Raw genomic sequence first — 12212 nt, forward strand, 5'->3', positions numbered from 1 at the left:
TGCTGGAGCTTCCAGTTGGTTTCACTGCACATTCTCCACGTTTTATTATTATTTAATCTATATCCTGTGAGGTGTGTAGGAAGTGTAACGAAGCCAAGACAATATTGCTTTGGAAAATCCAGTACGTGTAATTTCCTGGCTTTTGGTTATTTGATTTAGAAATATATGTATATTATTTTCTTTTTTAGCCACAGTAATGCATTAATGCTGTTTTATACGTTTAATAGAGAACTGGCCTGAATTTTCCTGACTTTTTAACTGCTGATGCAGGGATCGCTTTTGGGGGCGCAGTGCAGTGAGCAGCACCGTGCCTGTGGCCTGGCTGCTGGCAGCGTGCTGCTCGCTGCTGTGCTGCTGGGGGAGCCGGTGGCGGTGGGAGTTTGGCTCTCAGAGCATCGCAGGCGAATGCGGCTTGGAACGCACTCAAGGAGAATGTTTTTTTTTCTCCCTTTCCAAACATACTGGGAGTCCTCGGGGGTATAAAGCTTTTCATGTGTTTCATGAGTTTACAGGACTGCGCCTTCACTCCAACACTTCTTCTCACTGCATTACTTCTTCAGCAGTTTAGGAGAGCGTTTAGAACTCGGTATAAAGCAAGGCCAAGCAAATTACCGCGGGTTAAATGAGAATTTATGACCTTTAGCACGAAGGAATTAACTTTTCCTCCGAGCGGAGCGAATTCAAAGGGACGGGAAAGGACGGGAAGGCAGCCGGGCAGGAGCGGAGCGCGACCCCGGGCTTCCCTCGGGACGCTGCCGGCCCACGGGCGGCTGTCACCCACGGGGCGCAGCGGGAACACGGGGCCGCGTCGTGGCGCACGGTGGCTCCGCGCGGCTCCGAGCCCGTCCCGCACAGCTGGCCGCGGCCGGGCAGCACGGGGCTCAGCAGCGCGCTGAGACGGCCGCGCGTCCGGCTGACGGCGGCCCCGGCGGTTCCCCGGGCGGCCGCGGAGCTTCCTGGTTCCCAGAGGGTGCAGAAGCCGCGGCAACAGGAACTGAGAGCAGGGGGGAGGAGGCGGTGCCGCCGCTCCGTGCAGTCGCGGCCCGAGCCGGGGGAGCGGAGCAGCCATGGGCCGCCGCCCGCCGCAGCAGCGCCGCCGCCCGCCGCCGCGGCGACGCTGAGCCGGCCCGGGCCGCAGGGAGAGGGCCCGCTTCTCCGCGCCGGGCGCGGGGCTTCTCCCTCGGGGGGCGCCGGAGCGGCCGGCCGGGCCCGCGATGTGACCATGGACAGCAGGTTCAAGTGAGTGGGGGCGGCGGAGGGGGGCTCGGCGCGGCGGGTAGGCCTCGCGGGCCGCCGGGCCGGGGGGAGGAGGCTGAGGGGAGCCCACCCGGCGGCGTGCGAGGGGCCGGGCGCGGCGCGGCGGCTGAGTGACAGCCGAGCGGGCGGGAGGCGGCGGGGCCGGGAGCGGGGGGCGAGGGGAGCGGGGCGGCGCGGGGCCCCCTGCCCGCAGCGGATGGGGGGGGGGCTAGACGGCGGCCGCGGCCTCGCTGCCGCTCCCCGCCCCTCCGGCGGCCCCGCTCCTGCCCCCGGCTCGCCCCGCCGCGGCCGCCGAAGGAAAGCGGCTCCGGGACGGGCGGGCGGCCGCCGGGGGCGGGTCGTGCCCTCGGGAGCCGCCCGCCGTGAAAAGGTGTCGGGGCGGCGTGCCGCTGTACGGGCACAAAGGCCCCGCGCTCTGCACGAGCTGGATCTGCTCCGCGGCTCCGGCCTTTGTGCTGGCACTGCGCTGCCGCAGGTGTATGCGGCGAGCGAGAAATGGGCACGGGCCGCCGTGTTGCTGCTCCGCTCCCTGCGCTGAAGCCGTCCCTTTGTAGACAGGGAGCCGAGAGGTGTTCCACGTGTATTTCTGAGCTGACAAAAATCTGATGCTGAATGAGTGGGTGCGGAGTAGTAGCGGGAAAGGAAATGGCAGTCTGACAATTCTCAGATTGCTCTAACACGTTTCTCGCACTTCTGAGCATAGTGGGATGTGAAGAGTAAACTTAGCAGCAGCTTTCTGGGGAGGCTTAGCTGGTGCGGTGCGAGATGGTGAAGGTGGCTGCTGGTGTATCCCTCAGGCTGCACTCCACATGGCAGTGCCATCCTGCTTCCTGCACCTGGCACGTTATGCTGGAGCCACCTGGAAGCAGGGCAGGGGTAAATGACCTCAGCTTTGCTATCGTCGTGAGGACATGTCTGTTTTCTTGTAGGAATGGTCTTGTGGCTGCTTTTCCAGACAGCCAGGCCTCATCGTTTCCATCCTGGACCTGCAGGGACGAGAGCTGGCTGTAGCACTGGTTACAGCTCTGAGATCCTGGGCTTGGCTTTCTGTAACTCAGAGCAGGATTTGTTCTCTTGCCTGCAGGATTTTCCTATGTAAATACTTCAAAAAATGATGCAAGGAAAGACTGCATTATAGGCAGGTTATGTCTCTCTAATCTGTTAGATTCTGACTGCATACCTTAGTTGATGATGGTGCTGCAGTCAGTAAAAGCGTGGCCTAAATCCACTAATTTGTGACAGCTGAGATTTTCCTCCTACTCTGCTCCTGGATTTTAGTCAGAACTCCCTTTAAAGAAACAACGGGGTATCAATTTACTGTGCCCTTCAGTTTAAGTTCCATAAAGCTGGGCCCAAATCCTGTAGTTTTCATCTATCTACAACCCTAGCTGACCTCAGTGGGGCATTACTCACGGAGGGAGCTCAAATGTGAGCCTTTTATGTGGTTAAATAGCTAATTGATATGGGTGCGGTTATACCACTTGTTTTTAATATAAATAGCAGTGTGCTTGGTAGAGAGAGCGCTCAATAGTACGGTACTGACAGTTTGAGCTCTTCTATACTGCTTGGTTTGGGATTAGGTTGTGTGTTCCTTGCTCATAGCACTGCAGTTGTTACTGTCAGGTGTGTGCTGCTGCAAGGCATTGGTGCACAGGTGGGTGGCTGGGGGGGTTTAGCATGGCATAGTGGAAACTCCAAAGAGCTGTCTTGATGTATAAGGCAGTGGCGTTATCAGTCAGACAAGCTAACAGGTGTACTGATCTTCCTTATGTTTTTTGCTTGGTTTTTCTTTTTTTTTAAGGCTGTACATGGAAGCCTGACTTGTTATTTCTAAGGAGGAACCAGTGTGATTTCTGGTGTTATTTTCATTGACTTTTAATTTATTTTAATGCTGTCTGGACAAATAGAATAGAAAAGTTGTAACACTGCATGTACGGTAAGTGTTGAGTCCTGACCTGAACCACCAATTGAGCACTTGGGGAAAGGACCCGGACAGCCCTAGAAGCACAGGTGGAGGTAATTCAGCTGTGTGATCTAAAGGGGTGAAGCCTGGCTGCACCTCTCTTAGACCCCTGTTAAGGGTTGACTGCCCATAGGGAAGGATCTGTGGTTGGAGATCCTTTCTTTGTGAGGTTTTCCCCTATGAGCTCAGTTTGCTGGAGGTGGATGAGCAGTCCTTCTGTCCTTCAGTTATAACAGCTTTATATTTATTTAGTCCCTTTGGCATTATAGTTCTTGTATCATCTGTCCGTTGTGCTGATCTTTCTGATTGTTGTACTGTAGAAGATGATTTATGTTGTCTGCAGCACTTATATGATTGTTTGCTTCTTCTAGGGAAAATCCAGAACGTACCTTTGATTTGGTACTGAAGGTGAAATGCCAAGCATCTGAAAATGAAGGTAATAACGTACCGTCTTTGCCAGCGTCATAGAAATGAGAGATGGAAAAGGCTCATTTGTTGTGTTGTTTTTTTTTTTTCCTCTCTAGTTTTATTCAATATTATGAATTGTGTTAGAAAATGACTGTGGCTCCTTTATTATTATGTTTAATCTACTAATGTGTTAATTTATTATTGTCACTTTCTTGATTGTTGTACAACCGCTTCTGGTTGTTTGGTTATGAAGTATTTTTGTTCTGAGGGATCAACTTGTGAAGCTTGGGCTCAAAGTGGAGCTGCTGCAGTTATTAAGAAAATATGGGTTTTATGTGTGACTTACTAGAGCAAGTGACCGCTGCCTGTCAATGGACTTGTCACAGCCCTGCAGTGCAAAGTGAGCTCTTTCCTGCTTAACAGGCAGAAACCTTGGCTGTAGCTCATGTTTGGTAGATGCTTTGGCACGGCACGTGACGCAAGCAGCAGTGAGCACTGACGTGTGCTCATGTTAGCCACTGGTTTTGCATCTCTACCAGTGTGTGGTGAAGAGCTCTTGTACTGTGGGATTTATCGCAGAGAGGCTTTTTGCGTATTCTGTAAGGAGGTGACTCGTGCTGAAATGGACGTGACCTCTGTCACTTGCTTTGGGGGAACTCTGCTCATGTTATCATCCGAGGTTGTTGGCCTTTTGGAAACACAGGGAGAGCAGTCTTGCTGGGGTCACGCTGTAGTCCTGTTAGCCTGTGATGGCTGTGTCTTAATCACAGTTGTAAGTACAATCAATTACACTTTTGAATTGAGTGTATTTCTTATCCTGCTGTGCTAATGGATGCTATTTCCTGAGTTTACTGCACTGAGTTAGAAGCCAACAGGAGCCCTTGCACACTACACTTACATAACCTTAAGCTACTCCTTTATTTCTATTTTTTTCCTTTTTCCCTTAAGCCAGCATCTCCATTAGTGGTATAAAGGGTACCTGCCTAGCATGTCTATGAAGAATGCTTCTGTTAAACAATCAGGGCTATTTAGTTCTTTTCCTGGCAGTCCCAATTGGTTTTTCTGTACCTGCTATGTTGATACTATCTATTATTGATGTCTCAAGTTTCTCTGCTCTTTCTTTCATTTTCTCTTCCTCATAACACTGTTCTCATTCAGCTGTGGAATAACAAATGTCCTGCTGCAACCCTCGGTTATTGTCACTTTTCTTGTGACTAGCAACATCCTTCCACTTATTGCTGCCTTACTGATTTGCTGTTGGTATGGTTTGGAGGAGTTAAGCTGGTCTCCTTAGCTTGTGTCATTGCTGCGTTGTTTTGTATCATGGTGCATGCCATCTTCTGCTTGCTTCCTCTTGCACTTTGTAAATGAATAGACTGTGAGAGCAACCTAGCACCTCTAGTAGCATTGCTTCTTGCAGAGTGCCTTTAACTGACATCCTTCCTTGGAGATTCACTCTGAGATGAGAGATGGAGTTACCCTCTCGCCAAAGGCTTTTTTGACTTCTCTTTTGTCCTTCCCTCCTGGGAACCAATAACCATCAGCCTCAACTGCTGTGAGGAACTGCCTTGTTACCTCTAGGTTGGATTGCTTCTCCTGCCTGCCCAGGCAGGCACGTTGTGTTGGTTGTGGGCTGCCTTCTGTGGAATAGCTTGGGCCTGTATGTAGTCGTGGCTGTGAGCTGATGTGGCATAGGGCTGCCTTTGTGCTTGTGCTGTGTGCACTTCCTCTCCAACTCCACCTCTGATCACTATCCTCTCAGCTCTGCTGGATGCTTTTGGTGGGGGGGGCCATGAGGAGGGATGCCATCAGCATCTGAGTCTGTGCTGTGTGACCAGAGGGAGGCTCATGGGAGTTTCAGCAGTCTGGAGATTGTATGGGGTCTTGTAAGAGTCCTCTGCTAAGGACCTGTGTGGTTTCCTTTTGCCAACCAGACTGTGCTGGTGGAGTGTACTGGTTATCATCCTCATGTACTTGGTGAGCCAGGTGGGATTCTGCTTAGTTTCTTTTATTTTTATATCTAATTCAGGTAATGAACTTCCCAGTGAGGGCCTGATATTATATGTGGTAGTGCAAGCACTACTGTGTATCAAATCAATATATACCAACATTGAAGTTATTGAAGGGAGTAGCATAAGGGATACAAATGTTTTGCCTGCACTGTTCTTTTGGAAACAGAGCACGAGGCTTGGTCATGCTAAACAGGGAGCTTTCAGCACTGGTTTATTATGAGGCCTTACAAATTTGACAGTTACCCTGCATTGTAGGTCTTGCCTTTAAATAGATTTTCATGCTAGGATAATCTTTTGAATATATCATACTTGAAGACGTGATCCAGTCACCTGTTTCTTTGCTCAAGCCTTTATTTCTTATGAAAGAGATTTGTGTTTAAATAGGGGCTTTTTCCCTCGCATCCCATCTGCTCCTGTACTTGATCCTGGAGCTGTGTCAGGGCTGAATTTGTGGCATCACTGTCATCAGTGTTGCCGTGGAAATATCACAGCCACAAAATGATGATCTCCCCACATGAGCGAGCAGCAGGAGAAGCCGCCTTAGCGGAGGGGAAGACCTTAACATGACCTGTGCATCTTTGAGCCTTTTCTGTTCAAGCTCTGCTCTAATATGCATTCTCCTGAATTTTAATTTCCCTTTGCCAGTCTTTAGCTGTTGTAGCAAATGAAAATGGTGGTAGCTCTCCTGACTGCGAAGCTGTGAATAAGATGATGTTTTTATTAGCGTGCTGTATGCTTGCATTAATGGTCACGAGGAAGAATTTTGCAGTTGAAATTAATATGCTCTTTGGAAGACTAATTTTAGCTAACTTCATAATTAAAGCAGAGCTCTCAAAGAATGCTAATTTCTCCAGAACTGACAATGTCCCAGGGCTCTTCCGGCTCCAAGGGATCATGCATACGTGAAATGTAGTAGCATTTATTTTTATTATGAGATTTGATCCTAACTCATTCCACTAATGATTTGCAGCACTTTCTACTCGGTGCAGACTGTTCAGGGCTTGCATGAATGTATCACTTCACACATGGCAGGTAGCTCCTCGCTGGCTATAGGCTTAATGGTGCTATTGTGGCATTAGTTACAGCTGGACCTATTGTTAGCATTTGGTGTTGGTTGTCTGGTTTCTGCCACATGAGCGTTACTTAGCTGACTGTATATTCCTCAGTACCATGTTGCTGACAGTGGATGATGCTTTGGGGCTGTCTCTTTAAGCTGTGGGGGAACATCACAATATTGCTAGACTTAGATGAGTAGAAGTAGTACAGTCATTTGTGGAGCTGGAGGTAAGAGAGAGGTTCTTAAATGCCTGTTCCTGTGACTGAGGGCTCCATTGAATTAGTAGTGTGGGTTTTGACATTGCTGCTGTTGACAACAGTTGTTCTTTACTTGCGTTAAAGTAAAAATATAAGTTTATTAAGAGAGCTTAATGCTTTCTGTTGGCACAAAGCAGAATGTGGTTCCCTTAGTCGCTCAGGAGATGGTGCTTACTCTATTTTCACTTTTGATATTACTCCACTTCTAAGAATCTTGAAAGTTGCATTTCGGCTTGATGGTAAAGCATGTACTCCAAGAGGGGAAATAAGACTTGGGAAAGTCACGTTATAGCTGATGTCAAAGTTGCCAATTCTCTGCATCCTGGTCAAAATTGTAATCCTCAATTCACGGCGTGTTGAAACACAAGTAACCGAGCACTGTGGCTTCTTTGGGGAACCTGTAAGGCAGCTCAGGCTGAAGTTAGGAATCAGCTGACCTCTGCTCGCTATCGTTTGCTGTTTGACAGCGAGGTGAGCTGCTGCGACAGCCCACGGCTGCAGCCATAGCTCTGGTCTGCAGTATCGGTAGTGCTGTATAGCAGAAGGTCGGACATCGTCTCCCAGGCACCTGCAAGTTTTTATTAAGACTTTCTTATGCTTCTCCTTGGGAGAACAACAAGCAAAATAACAGCTAAAATAGTTGTGTGTTCTAACATCAGCAGTTGGCCTTCTGCATTAAACTGTCTCTGACAGAGCCCAAGGACTGCTTGGAAGCAGATATAGAAACTAGAGACTAGCACTGCTGTCTAGGCTGGGGTAAGAAGTTATGCCATTTTTGCTCTTTGGGCTGAATGGTAGTTCCTAAAAATCAGAAGTAATGCACTCTTAGAGTCCTCTGGAGTGCATAGCCACGTGTGAGGCTGGTGGTCCATGATGGTATGGCAGCTGCACGTAAAGCAGGATTGTTCTGTCTCTGCCCTGTCTTTGGGAAGTGTTTTACTGCACCTGAGCCTACACATTAGCTAACCAAAGCAGCCTGTGGCTTCTTTGTCTCTTTTATTGTTATATTTTTACTACATAAAAATAGTGGGAAGTAAATCATTTCTGGGAAACACATGTTGATGAGTTCTTAATGTGGGATGTGCCCAGAGTAATAATTCCAGTGTTATCTTTTGGAATATCTTATATTTATGCATGTGTAAACATATGTATGTATATGCATGTGTACAACTGAACTTGTATTTTGTTTCTATATATGAAGGAGAAGTTAGAAAATTGGTTGTATTATCAACTGTACTGCCTCTGTTGATTTCATTGAAGCTGGATTGCAGAAGCCCAACACAGAGAAAATGGAAGCAGAGCACCTAGAAGTAGAAAGGTGGCTCTATGCAACAGCTGCTGTGAACTGAAGATTCTCTGCATTTTTGTCCACACCTTCCCAAGAAGGAGTGACTCAAACTGGTTTTGGTTTGTGTGGCTAAGAGCACAGTTTGCAGCACTGTTCTTTTCAATTATAGCATGTACACAAAGCAACAGAGAGAATTCCAGGCTTGGAAAGGCTCAGCTGTGAGTGTGCTTTTCAGATTCAGGGAATTAAAGCACTGACGGTCTCAGTCCAAGTCCAGGACTCTTTAGACCTGACTGAATCTGTTCAAGTATTATTCAACAATACTTCAGAAATAGCATGTTTTCTGTTAAACCTTGTTTGGACAAGGTTTGAAATTTGCTTTACTTTCTCTTCCTCTTAAAATACTGCGGTCCTATACCCCTATGGCTAGATGCATGATTTCTGGTGAAGGCGCTTGCTTTGCCTGTACCAGAATGACAAACGTTAGTGAACTTAACCTTCTTTTTTAATTTAGAAGTTGCTTTTACTGCTGAATTTTCAAGGAAAAGCAATGGAAATTGGTTTAATTCTGTACTGGTAGAATTAAGAACCATCTAAATGAAGTTCAGTAACTAGACCAGAAATGCAGAGTTCATTGCATGGGGTTGGGTTGTTATCGTATGGCACTAATATGACAGGTGGTTCCAGGAAGGTCCTGACTCTGGAGAATAATGTGGTTGGCCATTCTGTTCATAGGTAACCTGTCTTACTTCGGTAGGATTTTCATTAAGTGCCTTTATCATTGTTTGCAGAACTGTGGTAGAGCAAGCACTGTCTTAATTTTTTTTTTTCCAGTAGTTGTTTTCTTCACTGTAGAGAGGTGTTTATTAACCACACTGAGCCTGTGGGTGTAACATTCTGATCAGATAACTCTTTTCCTCTGCAGTATTTCTCTTTTTTTTTTTCAGAGCATCACTTAAACACGATTAGAGAGATAATTCTATCAGTGTAATGCATCGAGAAGCCTGCAGTGTTTCTTTTTTAAGAGTGACTAAAACTTTTAGTTCTTCTGCACTGCCAACCCTTTTCTACCCAAAGTTAGATCTTTCTAGTACTTTCCACATATGTTTTGCTTTTCAGGTGATTATGGAGAGCAAATGTAAATTGCTATGAATTGGATAAACGTTTTTTACAAGTCTCCTATTTATCTGTAGACTCTGACTTGGAAATATTTCATACCACATAAGAGTTCATTTGACACTGATAGGTAGTTAAAGATGCTTAATTTGTATGGCACCATTTTCTAACGTGGACCTGATGATAGTTCTAAATGTAGCTTCTGTGTATGAAAACTGAAGGCTTCCTTTCTGTACTTGTTAGCCATTCCATTAAATGTAACCACCCCTGTGACCCTCATCATCTCATGGGTTGGATTTTCAGGTTAGTGCTGCTTCCACGTAATGCTTTCTTATTTTTTGCTGTAAATTTTCCTGTGGTAGTAGCCAGGAGACTTGGAAGGGGGCACTTCATCTAGTCTGCTTTCTCCACAGGATTATTGACTGACCAGAGTGTTGCTCAGTCCATCGTTCAGCACGACGCAGGTGTTTTGAGAGCAAATGCAGGTGTAATGATGGAGTTTGGGCATTGGTTTTGTCAGTATTAAAGTGTGTAAGCCTGAGTGTGGCTCAGGCTCTCTCATGTATGAGCGTGGAACGTGTCTGTAAAAGTTCAATAACTGGCAATCTTCTGTATAATTTAAAGCTCTGTGCTCGTGCCTAAATAAATTGATTTGTTAGACTTGAATTTTTTCCGTATAATCTGAAGGTTCTTCAGAGTATGAGCAATGTCTTCATGTGGGCTTGAACTAGCAAAGAGTGGGTACTGTAGAACTGTGATCAAACACAATTAAATCAACTTCAGTATTGCATCTGTGGTAAAGATGGGTGTTGTGATGCTTTATCTCCTTTCTTTCCTTGAATTCTGAGAGAAGGAGGGTTAGTTATTCTAACTTTGTGTTTCTCCTCACAGTAGCGAAAACATGGAGGAAAGTCGATGCTTTTCTGTGCTTTATTTCCTTTGATTTTTTTATTTTTTTTTCTTCTAACATAAAGAGATGTGTGCGTAATGTGGAGGTGGGTGTAGATATGGACGTGTGGGTGGGGGAATGGTGAGTGTGACAGCAGGTCAAGGATGTGCTCCCCCTGCCTCTGTGCCTTGCTGAGGAGAGGAGCCCTTGGAGCGGGTGGGTGGGCTGGGGGCAGCAGGGGAGGGAGGGGAGCTGGCAGCCCCCAGCTGTGGTGGCATAAGCAGTAATGTGCTGCATGAACTGTGAGCAATTCAGTCGAACTGACCTGTAGTATTGAAAGTAAACATGAGCCCCAAATGACAAATTGTACTATGTGCTGCAGTCCATCAGTATAAAAGCTGAAACTCCTCCGTGTTTTTCAATTTTGATTTTTGTTTCATTTTGGTACTTAACTGCTTGAGACGGCTGCCTGGGGGCAGTTTGCAGGCTTTCAAACTGCCTGTGTCTACAAGTGTTAAGAGTTCACAAATTTTTCTGGGCTCATGTCAGCGTGCTGCTGCCCTCCCACGCACTGTACGGTCCCACTTGCACCAAAGTTTGTCATTTTTTGAGACGATATGCTCTGCTGATAGCTGTCCTTGTATGGAGTTAAATGGCTTGTCTTATGTGTGTGTGGGGGTTTGAAATCTGTCTAAAAACCTTTGCAAACTGGTTAAGCTTTCAAGGTTTGTGGTGCTTTTTGCAAGGCCGTACGATGCCTCTCTCTAGCACTGACTTGACAAAGCCGAAGCGTGGGATTTCTGTTCTGATTCACAGTTATGTTCTTTTTAGTTACTTTTCCTTTCCCGTTTGTAATTCTAGTGGGGGATGCAGTACACACATGCTCATTTTATAGCTTGGGAAAGCTCATTCTGTTTGTAAATACAGTAAAACGTGGTCAGGACAATGGGGACAACTGCTACGTGGACTGCTAATGGGAAGCTTGAAAACAAGCAAATCCCAGACAATGAAAACTCTGTGAAGCCTAAATAAGTTGTCCCAGGGTAGTGCTAGTTTTAGTCTTTAAAATAACTCAGTGTTGTAAGGTAATTGTGCATAGCGCTTTGTTTGCCAGCAGCGTGTAAATAAACTCTATTTTTTTATAGTAGTCAACCTCGTTGTTGTAACTCCAGGATCCAGGTAAAAGCATGATATTTACTGGCACATCCTTGAAATGGGAGATTCTGAGTGATGGGAAATATAAAAATGCTCTAAGCAGTAACTGACATCTACTTTTGACATTTTCTGTGTATTTTGAACTTAATAAATTGTGTAGGTGAAGGCTTCTTATATCTTACAGTTCTGGTTTAGGAGAAGAGATTAAAACTTGATGTTGAACTTAATGTGGAAGGAGAAGAGAAAAAGCAGAAGTGATGGTGCTGGGGGGGGGGGGGGGGGGGGGGTGGGGTGGGGAAGTCTGAACAAGATTTGGGGTGTGGTGTTGGACTTCCTAAGTTGGGGAAGCCAAGGCAGCGCTTCAGTCACGCAGTGCTCATCTGCAGAGCTTGCAGTCCTGATGTGAACAGTGCTGTCCAAGTATGAAACTCTTAATTAGGAAGGGGACTTGAAGAACTCCCTTGGATGACATTTGTTTCAGTTTGAACATGGGTCTGATTTCTTTTCAGATTTGGGTGGATATTCAGCTGTAGATTATAATCTGGCTCCTAGTGTGAAATTGTGTATGAAAAGAGCACGTGGGTTTCTGTGTTTACTTCAGATGTGTTTTACAAACTTGGAAGGTTAATGTCAAGTTTTAATTCTAATGGAGGAATAATCATCATAGCTTAAGTATTTTGCTGTAGATGTAAATGTTGTGCTTTTCCTTAAACTCAGAAAGGAAAAGAGTGATAGAGTGACTAATTTTGTTTGTGTCCTAATAGGGAGAGAGAAATTCTTATTTATTTGACTTCAGATGCTGGTCACATC

General features: G+C 46.3%; 1 protein-coding gene across 2 annotated transcripts in view; it reads left to right on the forward strand.

Annotated features, from left to right (window-relative positions):
* Positions 1-987: 987 nt before the first annotated feature.
* Positions 988-12212, forward strand: part of DENND1B (DENN domain containing 1B) — a 142526-nt gene continuing 131301 nt past the window's right edge. The window contains exons 1-2 of one of the 2 annotated variants that reach the window (XM_072343491.1): positions 988-1239; positions 3592-3656. In XM_072343491.1, coding sequence (XP_072199592.1) covers positions 1223-1239; positions 3592-3656 — 82 coding nt within the window. In that variant the 5' untranslated portion in view covers positions 988-1222. The remainder of the gene's footprint in view (positions 1240-3591; positions 3657-12212) is intronic. The other variant, XM_072343492.1, reaches the window with a different exon arrangement.

The sequence above is a fragment of the Excalfactoria chinensis genome, chromosome 8 (assembly GCF_039878825.1).
Source record: "Excalfactoria chinensis isolate bCotChi1 chromosome 8, bCotChi1.hap2, whole genome shotgun sequence".
NCBI classification, from domain to species: domain Eukaryota; kingdom Metazoa; phylum Chordata; class Aves; order Galliformes; family Phasianidae; genus Excalfactoria; species Excalfactoria chinensis.